General features: G+C 46.5%; 1 protein-coding gene across 3 annotated transcripts in view; it reads left to right on the top strand.

Moving 5' to 3' along the window:
- Window positions 1–12,303, top strand: part of RSU1 (Ras suppressor protein 1) — a 237,890-nt gene extending 225,587 nt beyond the window's left edge. For all 3 annotated transcript variants that reach the window (XM_025396280.1, XM_025396282.1, XM_025396281.1), the window contains one exon: window positions 11,558–12,303. In XM_025396280.1, coding sequence (XP_025252065.1) covers window positions 11,558–11,660 — 103 coding nt within the window. In that variant the 3' untranslated portion in view covers window positions 11,661–12,303. The remainder of the gene's footprint in view (window positions 1–11,557) is intronic.
- The last annotated feature ends 429 nt before the right edge of the window (window positions 12,304–12,732 follow it).

The following is a 12,732-nucleotide window of genomic DNA, read 5'->3' on the forward strand; positions in this document are numbered from 1 at the left end:
AGTTCTTATTAACATTAAAAATAATTAACATTCTATAAAAGTCCTTTGTACCTTAAAGGAATTTAGTAGAATCACCCTGGTCACGGTACTTTAAAAAGTATCCACAAGAGGACAATGGCCTGGCTCCCAAAAGGCCTCATGAAGTGGCGCTGCAGCACCTGTATTGAGTACCTGGTCTTCCCTTTAGCCTTAGAAGCCCTGCAAGCTGGCAAGGTGTGCTTGTAATCCCAGCACTTTGGGAGGCTGAGGCAGGAGGAACTCTTGAAGCCAGGTGTTTGAGAGCAGGCTGGACAACACAGTGAAACCCCCCTCTACTATTAAAAAGAAAAAAAAAATCAGACAGTCATGGTGGCACGTGCTTGTGCCAGCTACCCAGGAGGCTGAGGCAGGAGGATCACTTGAGCCCAAGAGGTGGAGGCTACAGTGAGCCGTGATCGCACCACTGCATTCCAGCCTGGGCAACAGAGTGTGACCCTGTCTCAAAAAGGAAGGAAAATGAAACCCTGCAGCAAACTGAGGAAAATCGCATAAGAGGAGGAACCGGAATTCCACAACAGAGGATAACTGCCCCCAAAGACGGGAACACTTGCCTCCGTCTGCACAGCACACATCCCTTTGGTAGACAGCTCCAGGCGGGAAGCTGATGGTAGTCACCTGAGTGTGGAATTGAGGACATCAGGAAGTGATCCTGGGCACAGATGTTCAGTCACTCCATATTTTGGGGGTGACAATTGTGTACAAGGCAGCAGGCACTGGAGAAACAGAAGTGATATAGGCCTAGTCCCTGTCCCAGAGGCACTAATGATCTAGTTGGGATCCGTGTATTTGGATACCTGTAATACTTCCTGATAAGCGCAGCTATATATACTTTCATTCAGTCAATCAACAAACATTTCTAGTGTGTCCCGGGGACAGTGAACAAGACAGATAAGGCTCTGGTGCTCTAGGAATGAACCTTCTATCAGGGGAGGCAGGAAACAGACATCAAATAAATAACTAGATGGTGATGAGTGGTGTGATGGGAATGAACGTAGTCAAAGATAGAAAGTGTGGGCAAAGACGACCGGGCTAGGGAACTCACATTTGCAGTAGACCAGAGTGATGGTGTGTTAGTCAGGACTCAGCATTGCTTTGATTACAAGGAACACAAGGCCTAAGAGGGAGGGGGATTATTTGATGATTTTACACTAAACATCCTCCAGCAATACAGCTGACTTTAGGCATGGGGACCCACACAACGTCCTTGGGCACCCTGTCTGTCCTTCCCTTCTGCTTTGCTGGTTTCTCCTCCAAGCAGGCTCTCTCACCACAGTGCTAGGACAGGGTACCGGCAGATCTGGGCTCATCCTTCCTACTTCAAGTAAAACAGAAAAGAAAGGACTTTTCTTCCCACGCGGTTTGAGCTCCGATATGAGGCCTGTTTTTCTCGTTGGCTCTCTTTGGTCCCGTGCTTGTGTGTAAACCAGTTACGGTACCCAGGGTGACAGGACACCCTGACGGACCTAAGGCTGAGTCATGTTGACACCAACATCAGGGAAACACAGCCAGACCCCGGAGTCTGAACACCTGTGGTCACATCACAGTACTTAAACTCTGTGCTTCTGTTTCCCCACCTGTCAAATGGGAATGGTAGTAGCGCGTGTCTCAGGGGGACCTTGAGAGGAGCTTTCCAGGTAGAGTGAATCGCAATGGGAAACAGAAGCCCCTAAGGAGCTGGGATCAGGGGCGTGGAGGGTCACGGCAGAAGATATGGAGGTGAGCTGGTCAGAAGCTGGACCGTGCAGGTGTGGATCGCGTGTTCTGGGTGGGCAGTGCCACGTTGTTTTCGGTGATTCCTCCTAGACACATAGTCCCGCCAGGGCATCCACAGAACTCACAGCCGCTGGTCCCCACTGCCTGCATTTTCTCCCCCGTTTTCAGTGCTGACTCTGGTGGGCAGGTTCTCTTTCCAGCTTTGTTGATATCCCTGGTCTGCTTAAGAGTCGAGGCGCGCTGGTCTGGGAGTTATGCTGGTGTTATTTTGGGTGACTTTTCATGTTTCTGCTTTGATCTATTCTATGTTGATTTTTATTACTTAACACGCAGGGGAAAACCTTATTTCCCCATACATTCAAGTTTTGGGGTGGTGCCTCACTCTTGCCCCGACCAGAGTCATCCCCAGCTAATTCTGTGTTGGCAGGGCATAAAATCGGAAGCAGGTTATGTTAATATGGACCAAAGTGGTCATTGGTGACTGCATCCTATCATCATCCAGCTAGCTGTTTTAAGAGGTCCATTAGATAATTACTATTTAGGTTTTGAGAGCTAGATTCAAGTTAGTGGATTTTCATAGTAGTGTTTTTGGATAATAATTTTTAAATGGGTAAATTGCCCATACGAAAATAATTCCTTACTTCCTTATATTTATGAATAGGTTTGTGTATCGCTGTATTACAAGCACATATACAGTTGGATGTCTCTTTTTAATATCTGCAGATGCCAAGTACTAAAATAATTATTTCTTTTCATAAATAAAAGAAATCCACTCCAGGTATGAAGTCTGTCAGAGAAGTAGCTTGTTTGGGAAACTTACCAGTGCCCTTGGACTGATTTCCTTTTTGCCTTTGAGTTTATTCTGGAAATTGCAACATTTAGCACTTTGCAGTTTAATTTAAAAGGATTACCTATTTTCTTAAATGCTTAAGCAGGGAAGCAAGTTGCAGTTATTGATTTTTCTCTGCATGTATTCCGTGAAAGCTCCTTCCCCGGGGAACATACCTCCTGAACTGCATGCCTGCTGGTGACAGCTCGGACCTCTGATACATAACCAAAGACCTTGCCTCATATCCTTGCAAGTGCTCCGGGAATTTTTATTAAGTAAAAGCATCATTAGAGTAGACAGGATGATGAAGTTTAATGAGCATCTTTTGTGCATGATATTGTTAGTTTTGCTCTTCCAGAATCCTCATTTCTCCCCTCCAGTGGGGCAGATCGTGAGTCTAAAATATATGGCTGTTTTGAAATCTGCCTTATATATTATAGCCTATTTTTCATATAGCTTGCTATCTGTCTTAAGCCAACTACACATTTCCTTGTGGCTGTTTATATAGATGCCATTTGCACATGCATGTTTATACTTTCTTTCTCCACTACGTTGGGAACAGAAAGCAGGTTATAATGGAGAAGAATGTGACAGACACGCGCTGCCATTCGTAAATTGCATGGAACCATCTCTTGGAGGTTTGATCTAAAAAAAAAAAAAAAAAAAAAATCATTTCCTTTTGAATTAATGAGACTTCTCACAGGAATTAGGGTAACTGTTAATTTTTTTTTTCTTTAGGGCTCAGCAATTTACGTGCTCAGGTTCTGTCACCAGCCCCTAATAGCTGCCGGATAGGAGAAATAAAGCTATTGCCAAGTGCTTATTAATAATCTCGGCTTCACACTTTGTCCGCAGATCTATTTGTGGAGATTTTAAATTTAGGATCCTACCAGAAGATTACAGATTAGAAGCAAAATTATTTTTCTCCATTATTTTCACTGGCCATATCCTGCGATTTTAAAATTGGTTCTTTTCTTGGTCTGTATGAGGACTTGCCATGGAAACACCCAAAACAACAGTAGGGATACATATGACACGAGCAAACGACTTCAGAACAGCATATTGCACCTCTCATATACCTGGCATTCTGAAAGACAATATTTACATAGCACACAATGTGTTTCTAGCAGTGCCTGGAGTGTATAGACTACAAAAGAAGTTAAGCCTGCACTCCCTGCCCTGCAGAAAATGGTAGACTTCTTAAGAAAACAAAACCAAGATGGGAGATGAGGTAACTTAGTGCTTTAAGAGTTTGGACTTTGGAGTCATTGCCTGGGTTTATCAGAGCCTCAAGCTGCTAAGCCTCAATTTCCTCATCTGACAAATAATGATCATAATAGTAGCTTCCTCGTTGGGTTGTTGCAGCAGTGAATAATGAATGCACATTAGCTGCATTGGAAATGTCGTGCTATGATCACAGCACCCTGCTGATGTTTTGAGATAACATGCCAAGGTCAGGAGTCACTTTATGTATCAAGGACTTAGGGATGAGATCCTGATACATCCCGTAGGGCTTTGTGACAGCAGAATGGAGAAGGTGAGGAGGAAGCTGTGAAAGTCCTCAAGGCCTCAAAATACGGACAGTTGCAGAGGGGACCTAAGCAGGCATTCCTGGCAGTAATAACACAGATAAGCAGCAACAACAGAAACAAGCCAAAAGGAATGTTGGCTGTCAGGAAAGGCTTATCTCAGGCCTCAGATTGATTTAGCCCTCTTTTCATTTTTCAAAACACTTCGGTGAGCCCAGGGCAACCTGATTATCAGTTCACCCGCCAGGTAGATAATGGGCGAATACTCCCCTTTTCCAGTTCAGGTGGCAGAGGCTCTGGAAAGATACAGGACTCTGAGGCTTCTCAGCTAGTAAGTGACAGAACTCACACTCACTCCATCTTTCCTGCACGCCGCCCTGCTTGCCTTAGTGCAGAGAGAGAGGACATTGGGCGAGCCAGGTCCCCCAACCGCTTGCGCTGTGGCTGCTCTGTGCCAGGGACCAGGAAGAGTTGTGCAGACATCCTGTGTAGGACACACTGGGAAGGGAATCATAATAATTGAATGGCCATGTCACATAGGCCTGATAAGGAGAAAAAAGGAATGGATAATGGAAATAAGAATAAACGAGGTGCCATAAAACAGCTAGTTAATGAGTTACGGATCTTCAGAGGAGCTGAGGAAAGCTGTGATCCCTTTCTGCTGAAATATACACATACAACTTTAGAGTTTCAGACACTTCTGGGGTCCTAGGCTAAGAACGTCTACTGTAGAAGAAACTAAACTTCTATCAGACCTGATTAGTATGGTGACCAAAAAAGAGAGAATGTCAAAATGACTTCAGCATCTGCTCCTGAAGTTCTAGAGACATGGAGGGACAGACCTGTGGAAGGTGAGGTGAGGGACTCTTCCCTGCCTTTTGGGGTTTGATAGCCAACATGTCCCAGTGGGCTGAAGAGGATGAGGACTTGGAGAGCGGCTGCTCAGAAACAATCATGAAAGTTATAAAATTAGATGGGAAGAAGACACAAAGACACACAAGGACCAATGAGGTGTCCAGAGAGAAAACAAGAATCAGGATGACATCCTAGAGCCAAGGGAGAACATTTTTAAGAATGAGTGGCTTGGCGGAGGGCATTGCGGGGGAGGAGGGGTGGTCTTCCTTGCTGCTGCAGCAAAGGGACCTGAGACCCTTGGATCTGACGTAAAACTCAGTTTTTTCAAAAATGAAGATGCCCGCATTAAATAAAATCCATGTATCAGCCAGGCGCAGTGGCTTACGCCTGTGATCCCAACACTTTGGGAGGCCGAGGTGAGAGGGTTGCTTGAGCCCGAGTTCAAAACTAGCCTAGCAACATAGTGAGACCCCCATCTCTACAATAAGATTTTAAAGTAAGCCGGGCATGAGGGTCTGCACCTGTAGTCCCAGCTACTTGGGAGGGTGAGGCAGGAATCCCTTAAGGCCAGAGGTCAGTGCTGCAGTGAGCTGTGATCATGCCACTGCATTCCTGGGTGACAGATCCATACCCTGTCTCAGGAAGAAAAAAAAAATATCCACGTGTCGTGTGATAGAAAATCATGCATAATACATACTGCTTACAAAAAGAAATGTTGCAAAAGTTATTCTGAGTACAGTAGACTGGAATTTTTTGCTGTACAATCTTAGCCATCCATACATGGCAGTGGTCAGTTGCAAGGAGCTTGAAGCGGCCTGTCTGCAGGCTGTTTTCACAGCACACCGGCGAGGTCACCAGCCTGCCAACCCAGGCGGTCTCCAGGATCATTTCCCAGTGATCCTTCTACAGGTGGGCTTCAGCAGGGTTCCTGGGGTGGCTGCTTAGGGCAGGGCCCACTCCCGCGTTGGTGTTGGGGCTTCACAGTGAGATATAGAGCCCCTGTGAGCCTAGCTGTCTGGTTCACTCATCTCCCACCACTGAGAGCATTGCAGGCATCTCATCTTTGAAACCATTTTCAGCAACAGAAGCCTATTCATCAGACTCTCAAGAGCAATTGATCCTCTTGTGTCACTTCAGAGTGCTCTTTCTCGGTTTTTCCCACATCTTAATTGTCTCCCAGTTCTCTTCTCCAAATCCTGGGTTTCAGGGGAGAGAAGATGTTCTAGGGCTCCATGCCAAAGGGTTTCCTCCAGTTCCTGGGCTGAGCATTTTACCCACCAGCCACTGCAGCCCCATGGGTGACCTTGGGCCAGGCTCCCTTTATCACTTTCCAGCTGGCATAGCTGAGTGGCAGCGCCCGCCGAAGCTTTCCCAGAAAGATCTGCACCGAAGTGCAGATTCTGGGCAGCACGAGGGCGTGGCAACAGCCTGCAAGAGATGGAAGGAGCTGGCCCTGGTAGCCTGCGTCAAAGAAGCTTCCTGAGAGGTTAGAGGCGGCAGCTGTCATTGTGAAATGCCTACTGTGTGCCCAACGAACAAGAGCATTTCCCTAATTTAATCTTCTCCCAAACCCTCCATGGTAGCTGGGAATCTTCATCTTCCTTTTGCAGATGGAGACATCAGACTGTTGGAGGTGAGCGAGGTTCCCCCAGGGCACACATCATTCAGGACCAAGCAGGGTGCGGAAGGCAGAGGTGATTGTCAATCTCAGAGACTGTTCTCCAGGAATCCCCAGTGCAGGGTGCAGTGGGCTCCTGTAGGGCCAGACAGGTGCCACGTGAGCAGAGAGCTACGGTGGCCCCGAGGGTACACGCTGTCTCGGAGGGGACAGTGGTGCCAGGGTCTGAGGGATGGTTGGGGTTTCCCAGGTGCAGGAGATGGAGAAGCTGTGTTCACCAAAGCCCTGGGGGAAAAGTACAAGTTACGAGAGGTCGGGACAAACGTTTTTCACCAACGCTGGCACTTCCCCGCATGGCGCTGCGTGGTCTGGCACTGTCTTTCCTCTCGGGAACTGCAAGGAATAGGATGTCTTTCAATGGCACTGGCTGCTCTGTCCTCTGTAGTCAGTCACTGCTACAAATTCAATCCAGGTACATGCAAAACACAAGCCACAAGTGTTAGCTTCAGAGGATGGGGCGACAGGGACCAGCCAGTTCATACTAGCAAGGGGACAATTTGCAAACCTGTTTTCACTTCCTCTCATAGAAACTACACCCATTTTTCCTTTGGGACACACCTTGCCTCTCTGAATCTTGGTTCTTTGATTTTTCCATCTTTCTAATTTACCCCAGAAATTCATTTTTCCTATTGAAATTAAGCAGAATCCTCATGGACAGGCCACCCTGTGTGAGGCCCAGAGAGGCTCAGCTACTATGTTAGTTCTCTACTGCTGCTCTAACAGCTTACCAAAAACTTAGTAGTTGAAAACAAAACGAATGTATTACCTGGTAGTTCTGGAGGTCAGAAGTCTGAAATCAGTGTTGCTACGTTGCATCTTTCAGATTCTAGGGAAGGTTTCCTTGCTTTTCTGGCTTACACAGACCACCTCTGTTCCTTGGTTCATAGCCCCTTCCTCCATCTTCAGAAGCTGCAGTGTAACATCTTCAAATCTCTTTCAGTCTGACCCCCTGTTTTTATTTTTGATTGATTGTTAAGGTCTTACCCTATGGCCAGGCTGGATTGCAGTGGGGTGATCATGGCTCACTGTAGCCTGAAACTCCCAAGCTCAAGCAATGCTCCCAGCACAGCCTCCCAAGTAAGTAGCCGGGACTACAGGTGAGCTCCACCACACCTGGCTAATTTTTTTTTGTACTCTTTGTAGAGATGGGGTCTCCCTATGTTGCCCAGGCTGGTCGCGAACTCCTGGCTTCAAGCAATCCTCCCACCTTGGCCTCCTAAAGCGCTGGGAGTACAGATGTGTACCCCTGCACCTGGCCCCTCCTGCTGCTTTCTTATAAGGGCCCTTTTGATGACACTGAGCCCACAGGATCATCCAGGATTCTCTTCCCAGCTCAAGGTTCTTAACTAAGTCATGCCTGCAGAGTCCCCACTGCCATGGAAAGTAACAGTCACAGGTTTCAGGGATCAGATGTGGCCACCTTTGGGAGCTGTGATTCTGTCTACCACACTTACTTGCCCAATTGAGGCCCCGTGGCTCGTAACTGGCAGAGCCAGGAATGCAACACCAGACTGTGGAGTTTGTTGTGACTACACCGCCACTGCCGTAGCCACATCCCCATGAAAATGGCCACTTATGGCCGCTTAGCAAAACGCCAGCGCTCCTCTGCCCACACAGCTGGAGGAGGTAAAGGATCGTGCGGCGGACAGCAGCGTCATCCAGCCCTGCCGATGACTCACTGAGGAAGTGGGCCATGCATTTAGCTCTGTCTTAGTTGCTTGCTTCAAAGAGGATTAAAACCTTTGTTCCAGCGGTGTTTGGGGATTTAGCGTTGATAGAAAATACCGTGTTATTTTGCAGGGGAAACAGCCCTAAAGAAGGAAGGTAATCATATAATTATTTTGATTTAATCACTCTTGACTGTAACCCCACGTCTGTCCTACTTTTCAGCAAGCACTCGCTGGCTGCTTCCAGGTTTGCCATGGTGCTGGGCTTACCGAACCAGCCTGCAATGAAGACAAACGACATCTCTAGCTTCCAGATAAAGAAACTGAGGCATGGAGAGGGAGGCGAACATTGGTAATCATTTGCCCAGAGTCAACAGCTAATAAATGTAAAAAGCAGGATTTGAACAGCAAGTTCAGGGCCGCCGGCTCCCACCCGGCCCTTTGTAGTGACTTGCTCTGCAGCTCCAGGACGTTCAGACCCACGCTGGGATCTGAATGTAAAAAGGCAGAGACTGAAACACGAACATTCCAGTTCACTCCGAAAAAGGAGAAGAGCCCTGCAGCTTTTGCAACCCCTTCTGAAATTGCTTGCCTGGATTCCCGTCGTCAGGGCCCAGCTGAACACCCACCCCTTCTGGGAAGCCCCCACACCCACCTCAGCCCTTCCCTCATTCAAGACATGACACGAAGAAGGGCCTTGTCAATTCCTTTCAATTCCTACAGCTCCTCTCCCTCTGCTAACCTCTTATCATTGCCAAGACCCTTTCCTTACACTCAAGTATTGCTAGGTTTCCATGGGCATCAACTGTGGAGTCATCTGTCGACTTTTAGAATCCTTACGGTTTAGAGGCCAGGTGCGTGGCTCACGCCTGTAATCCCAGAACTTTGGGAGGTCAAGGTGGGTGGATCATTTGAGGTCAGGAGTTCGAGACCAGCCTGGCCAATGTAGCAAAACCCCATCTCTTCTAAAAATACAAAAATTAGGCAGGCATGGTGGCAAACGCTTGCAATTCCAGCTGCTTAGGAGGCTGAGGCACGAGAATCACTTGAACTCAGGAGGCAGAAGCTGCAGTGAACTGAAATAGTGCCACTGCACTCCAGCCTGGGTGACAGAGCAAGACTCCATCTGAAGAAAAAAAAAAAAGAATCTTTAAAGTTTGAAACTATCTTTGAATAAGAATATACATACATATTTTTTTGCTCTGTGCAGATAAGGGGTTGGGAAAGAGAGGGAAGATCTCTGAGGCTGTAAGGAAGCTGTGTGTATCGCTGAAGCTGGGACAGGGCTACTGTCTCCATTACACGAGCAAAAAGACCTCTAAATTCCTACAGATGTGGCAAACCAATTTCCAGGCTCTCATGTTCTGTCTAGTACATATGGAACCTTCTTGATGCATAAGAATGGCCTCCCCTTTTCCTGGAGAGCAACCCCAGCACCTGGCTGGATGTGTACACCCTGGCTCATAGGTCTGTCTCTGGCCAGCTCTGAACCCTGCGTTCTGTACTCCGTGAGAGTGACTGTCGATGGAACCTGCTTGTACCGCCTCCAAGGTGACACTTGGAAGACTGGAATAGAATACAGCATGGCCTCTCAAAACCATAGTGTCCAGCTTTCCTGGATCACAAAATCAGTTGGGCAGTTCCATCTGCCAGCCCTTCCCCTCTGCCTGTCAGCCATGGTGCAGATGTCATCCAGAACACTAGTATTGGAGGCCAGGCACAGTGGCTCATCCCTGTAATCCACTTTGGGAGGCCAAGGCAGGAGGATTGCTTGGGGCCAGGAGTTTAAGACCAGCCTGGGCAACAAAGTGAGACCCCATGTCTATGAAAATAATTTTTTTTTGGCGGGGCATCGTGACTCAAGGCCTGCAATCCCAGCACTTTGAGACGCCAAGGTGGGTGGATCACTGTAAGTCAAGAGTTCAAGACCAGCCTGGCCAACATGGTAAAACCCCATCGCTACTCAAAAATGCGAAATCAGCTGGGCGTGGTGGTGCATGCCTGTAAGCCCAGTTACTCAGGAGGCTGAGGCAGGAGAATCGCTTGAACCTGGAAGGCGGAGGTTGCAGTGAGCCAAGATCACACCACTGCACTCCAGCCTGGGCAACAGAACGGGACTCAGTCTTAAAAAAATATGTAATATATTTTTTATATATATATATATATTTTTTTTTTAATTAGCTAGGCATGGTGGCATATATGTGTAGTCCAGCTACTCAGGAATTCTGAGGCATGAGATCACTTGAACCCAGGAGTTTGAGGCTGCAGTGAGCTATGATCGTACCACTTGCCCTCCAGCCTGGGGAACAGAGTGACAGAGTGAGACACTCAAAAAAAAAATGCCAGACGCCAGTATATGCTAAACAGCCCAAGACGCCGGCATCCAGAGAGTGTGTATATTCCTCGTGTGGATACTGGAGCTGGGGCCACCTGGTACAGGGACATCAGGCTCTGTGCCAAACCTCATTCATAGCGACTACAGGCTGTGGAGCTGGGTATGCCCTTGCTGTAGAGGACCTGAGACACCCGCCAGGCTCTCTTGGAGACACAGTTATATCAATAAAAGGAGATAAGTTTGAGCTATATTTATTTTAGGGTGGCTTTTAATTTGTTTTAATCAGAATTACTCATAAATTATCGATTAATTACCTTCTACTGTTCAGTTAAATCCTCTCAGCCACAGAGGCAGCTTCGCTGTGCAATGAATGCCATCCACCGTAATTATAGGGCACTTTGTCAGCATTTAATCAGCGGTACTTATTAATGTGGCATTGATGTGTGTTAGCCCGCCCCACGCTATCTATCATGGGTGAGCAGCCAGCACAGATTCGGACACCATTGCTCTCTGTCCCATTAGCCAGCCCCTGGGCTTTCAAGCCAAGCATCATGCTCACTTTTCACTAAATAGACACTCTGTCTCGTCCATTCAATTCCATTTTTATCATTGTCGACTTAAACACTCATAAGCTTTTGAACTTCAGAACGGCTGAGCAGGGCCTGACCAGTTCTCCCAGTGAGTGTGAAATCCCAAGAGACTGGTCCGTGATCGGACGTCATGGCATGGCGTGCATGTGTAAGAGAATTTTATATTCAACACAGCATATGACCTAGAGAACACAGAAGTGATCTTCTGGTTTCCTTTGGCTTACTATTTCTGGAGATTCTTCTATTCCTGAAAGCTCTTCCAACGAAAGCTATGTTGTGGTGGCAAAATAGATCTGATGGTGTCCTTTCTCTGTCTTTGCAGCCTCTATGGCAGACACATGCAGGCCAACCCAGAACCACCAAAGAAGAATAATGACAAATCGAAGAAAATCAGCCGGAAACCCCTGGCAGCCAAGAACAGATAAGGAAGGGGTTGGCATCGGCTGGCCTTCCAGCACCTTCTCTCTCCAACACTTCATTCTCTCTTGCTCTGTCTCTCAAATAAACACAATGCGTGTGTGGCCTTTTTTATTTTTCTTTTCACTCTGTAATGCTTCCCACCTTACCTTTTAGATTCTTTTGGTAGGTGGGAGATTGTTGTAAGGTCTTTAAACCATTTCCATTTGTTTCTTTAAAATTACGAAAAGCAGGGAACAAAGCTCTTATTCAACTGCAAATTCCATAGTGGGCTCAGGCTTTTGTTGAATAGACATCACAAGGTTGCTTATTATCAAAAGAATAATTAAAATCATGTAACCATTTAAATGTCACTGTTAACACTTTTCACTCTTTCTGTTGATTCACACAACTCATTATTTTGCTTTATTAAAAATCTTCTTCGCCACCGAGATATGTTAATTTAACTTACAAATGATTTTAATAAAATCTTGAGTTTGTATCACATGTTACTTGTTGACCCAGAATAAAAGAACAGTCTGATCTTGGGGTATAACACATTTTCATTTACTTTTCTCCCCCAAAATCATCTTGTCCAATTTTATTGGTTATACATGATAAACTTTTCATGAAAGAAATGCAAAATTAAATCACAGTTCGTTTCTTCTCACATTAATTTGTCAAGTTTTTTTTTTCTTTGAAGACTTTCTAAATTAGGAAGCAGAAAAACAAATCTCTAGGAGATTCTGCCAAAGGATTTTGGAAAGTAGCATTCCTTCGCCGAAGAAATGGTGATTTCTGCCAGGGGCTGGTAGACAAGAACTGTGAAAGGGAGAGAGAAAAAACCTCAACTATGTTTTTTGTCACGGCAGAAAATCTGCTCACATCAAAGCATTCTTCTAAGCGACTTCGATGCCAAGGAAGTTGTGTAAATGTGCACACGCTACACCACACCCAGGGTGGAAACCACAGTTGCAGAGTCATTGAACAATCAATTGTTTAACATCTGTGAGGCAGCTTTCCTTCTTCTCAACAGGGAAACCTATGACAATGAAAATAAATGCAAGCTCAGGTTTTGTGCTCACTGAAAGGGCTGCCAAC

This window comes from Theropithecus gelada, chromosome 9 (assembly GCF_003255815.1).
Source record: "Theropithecus gelada isolate Dixy chromosome 9, Tgel_1.0, whole genome shotgun sequence".
NCBI classification, from domain to species: domain Eukaryota; kingdom Metazoa; phylum Chordata; class Mammalia; order Primates; family Cercopithecidae; genus Theropithecus; species Theropithecus gelada.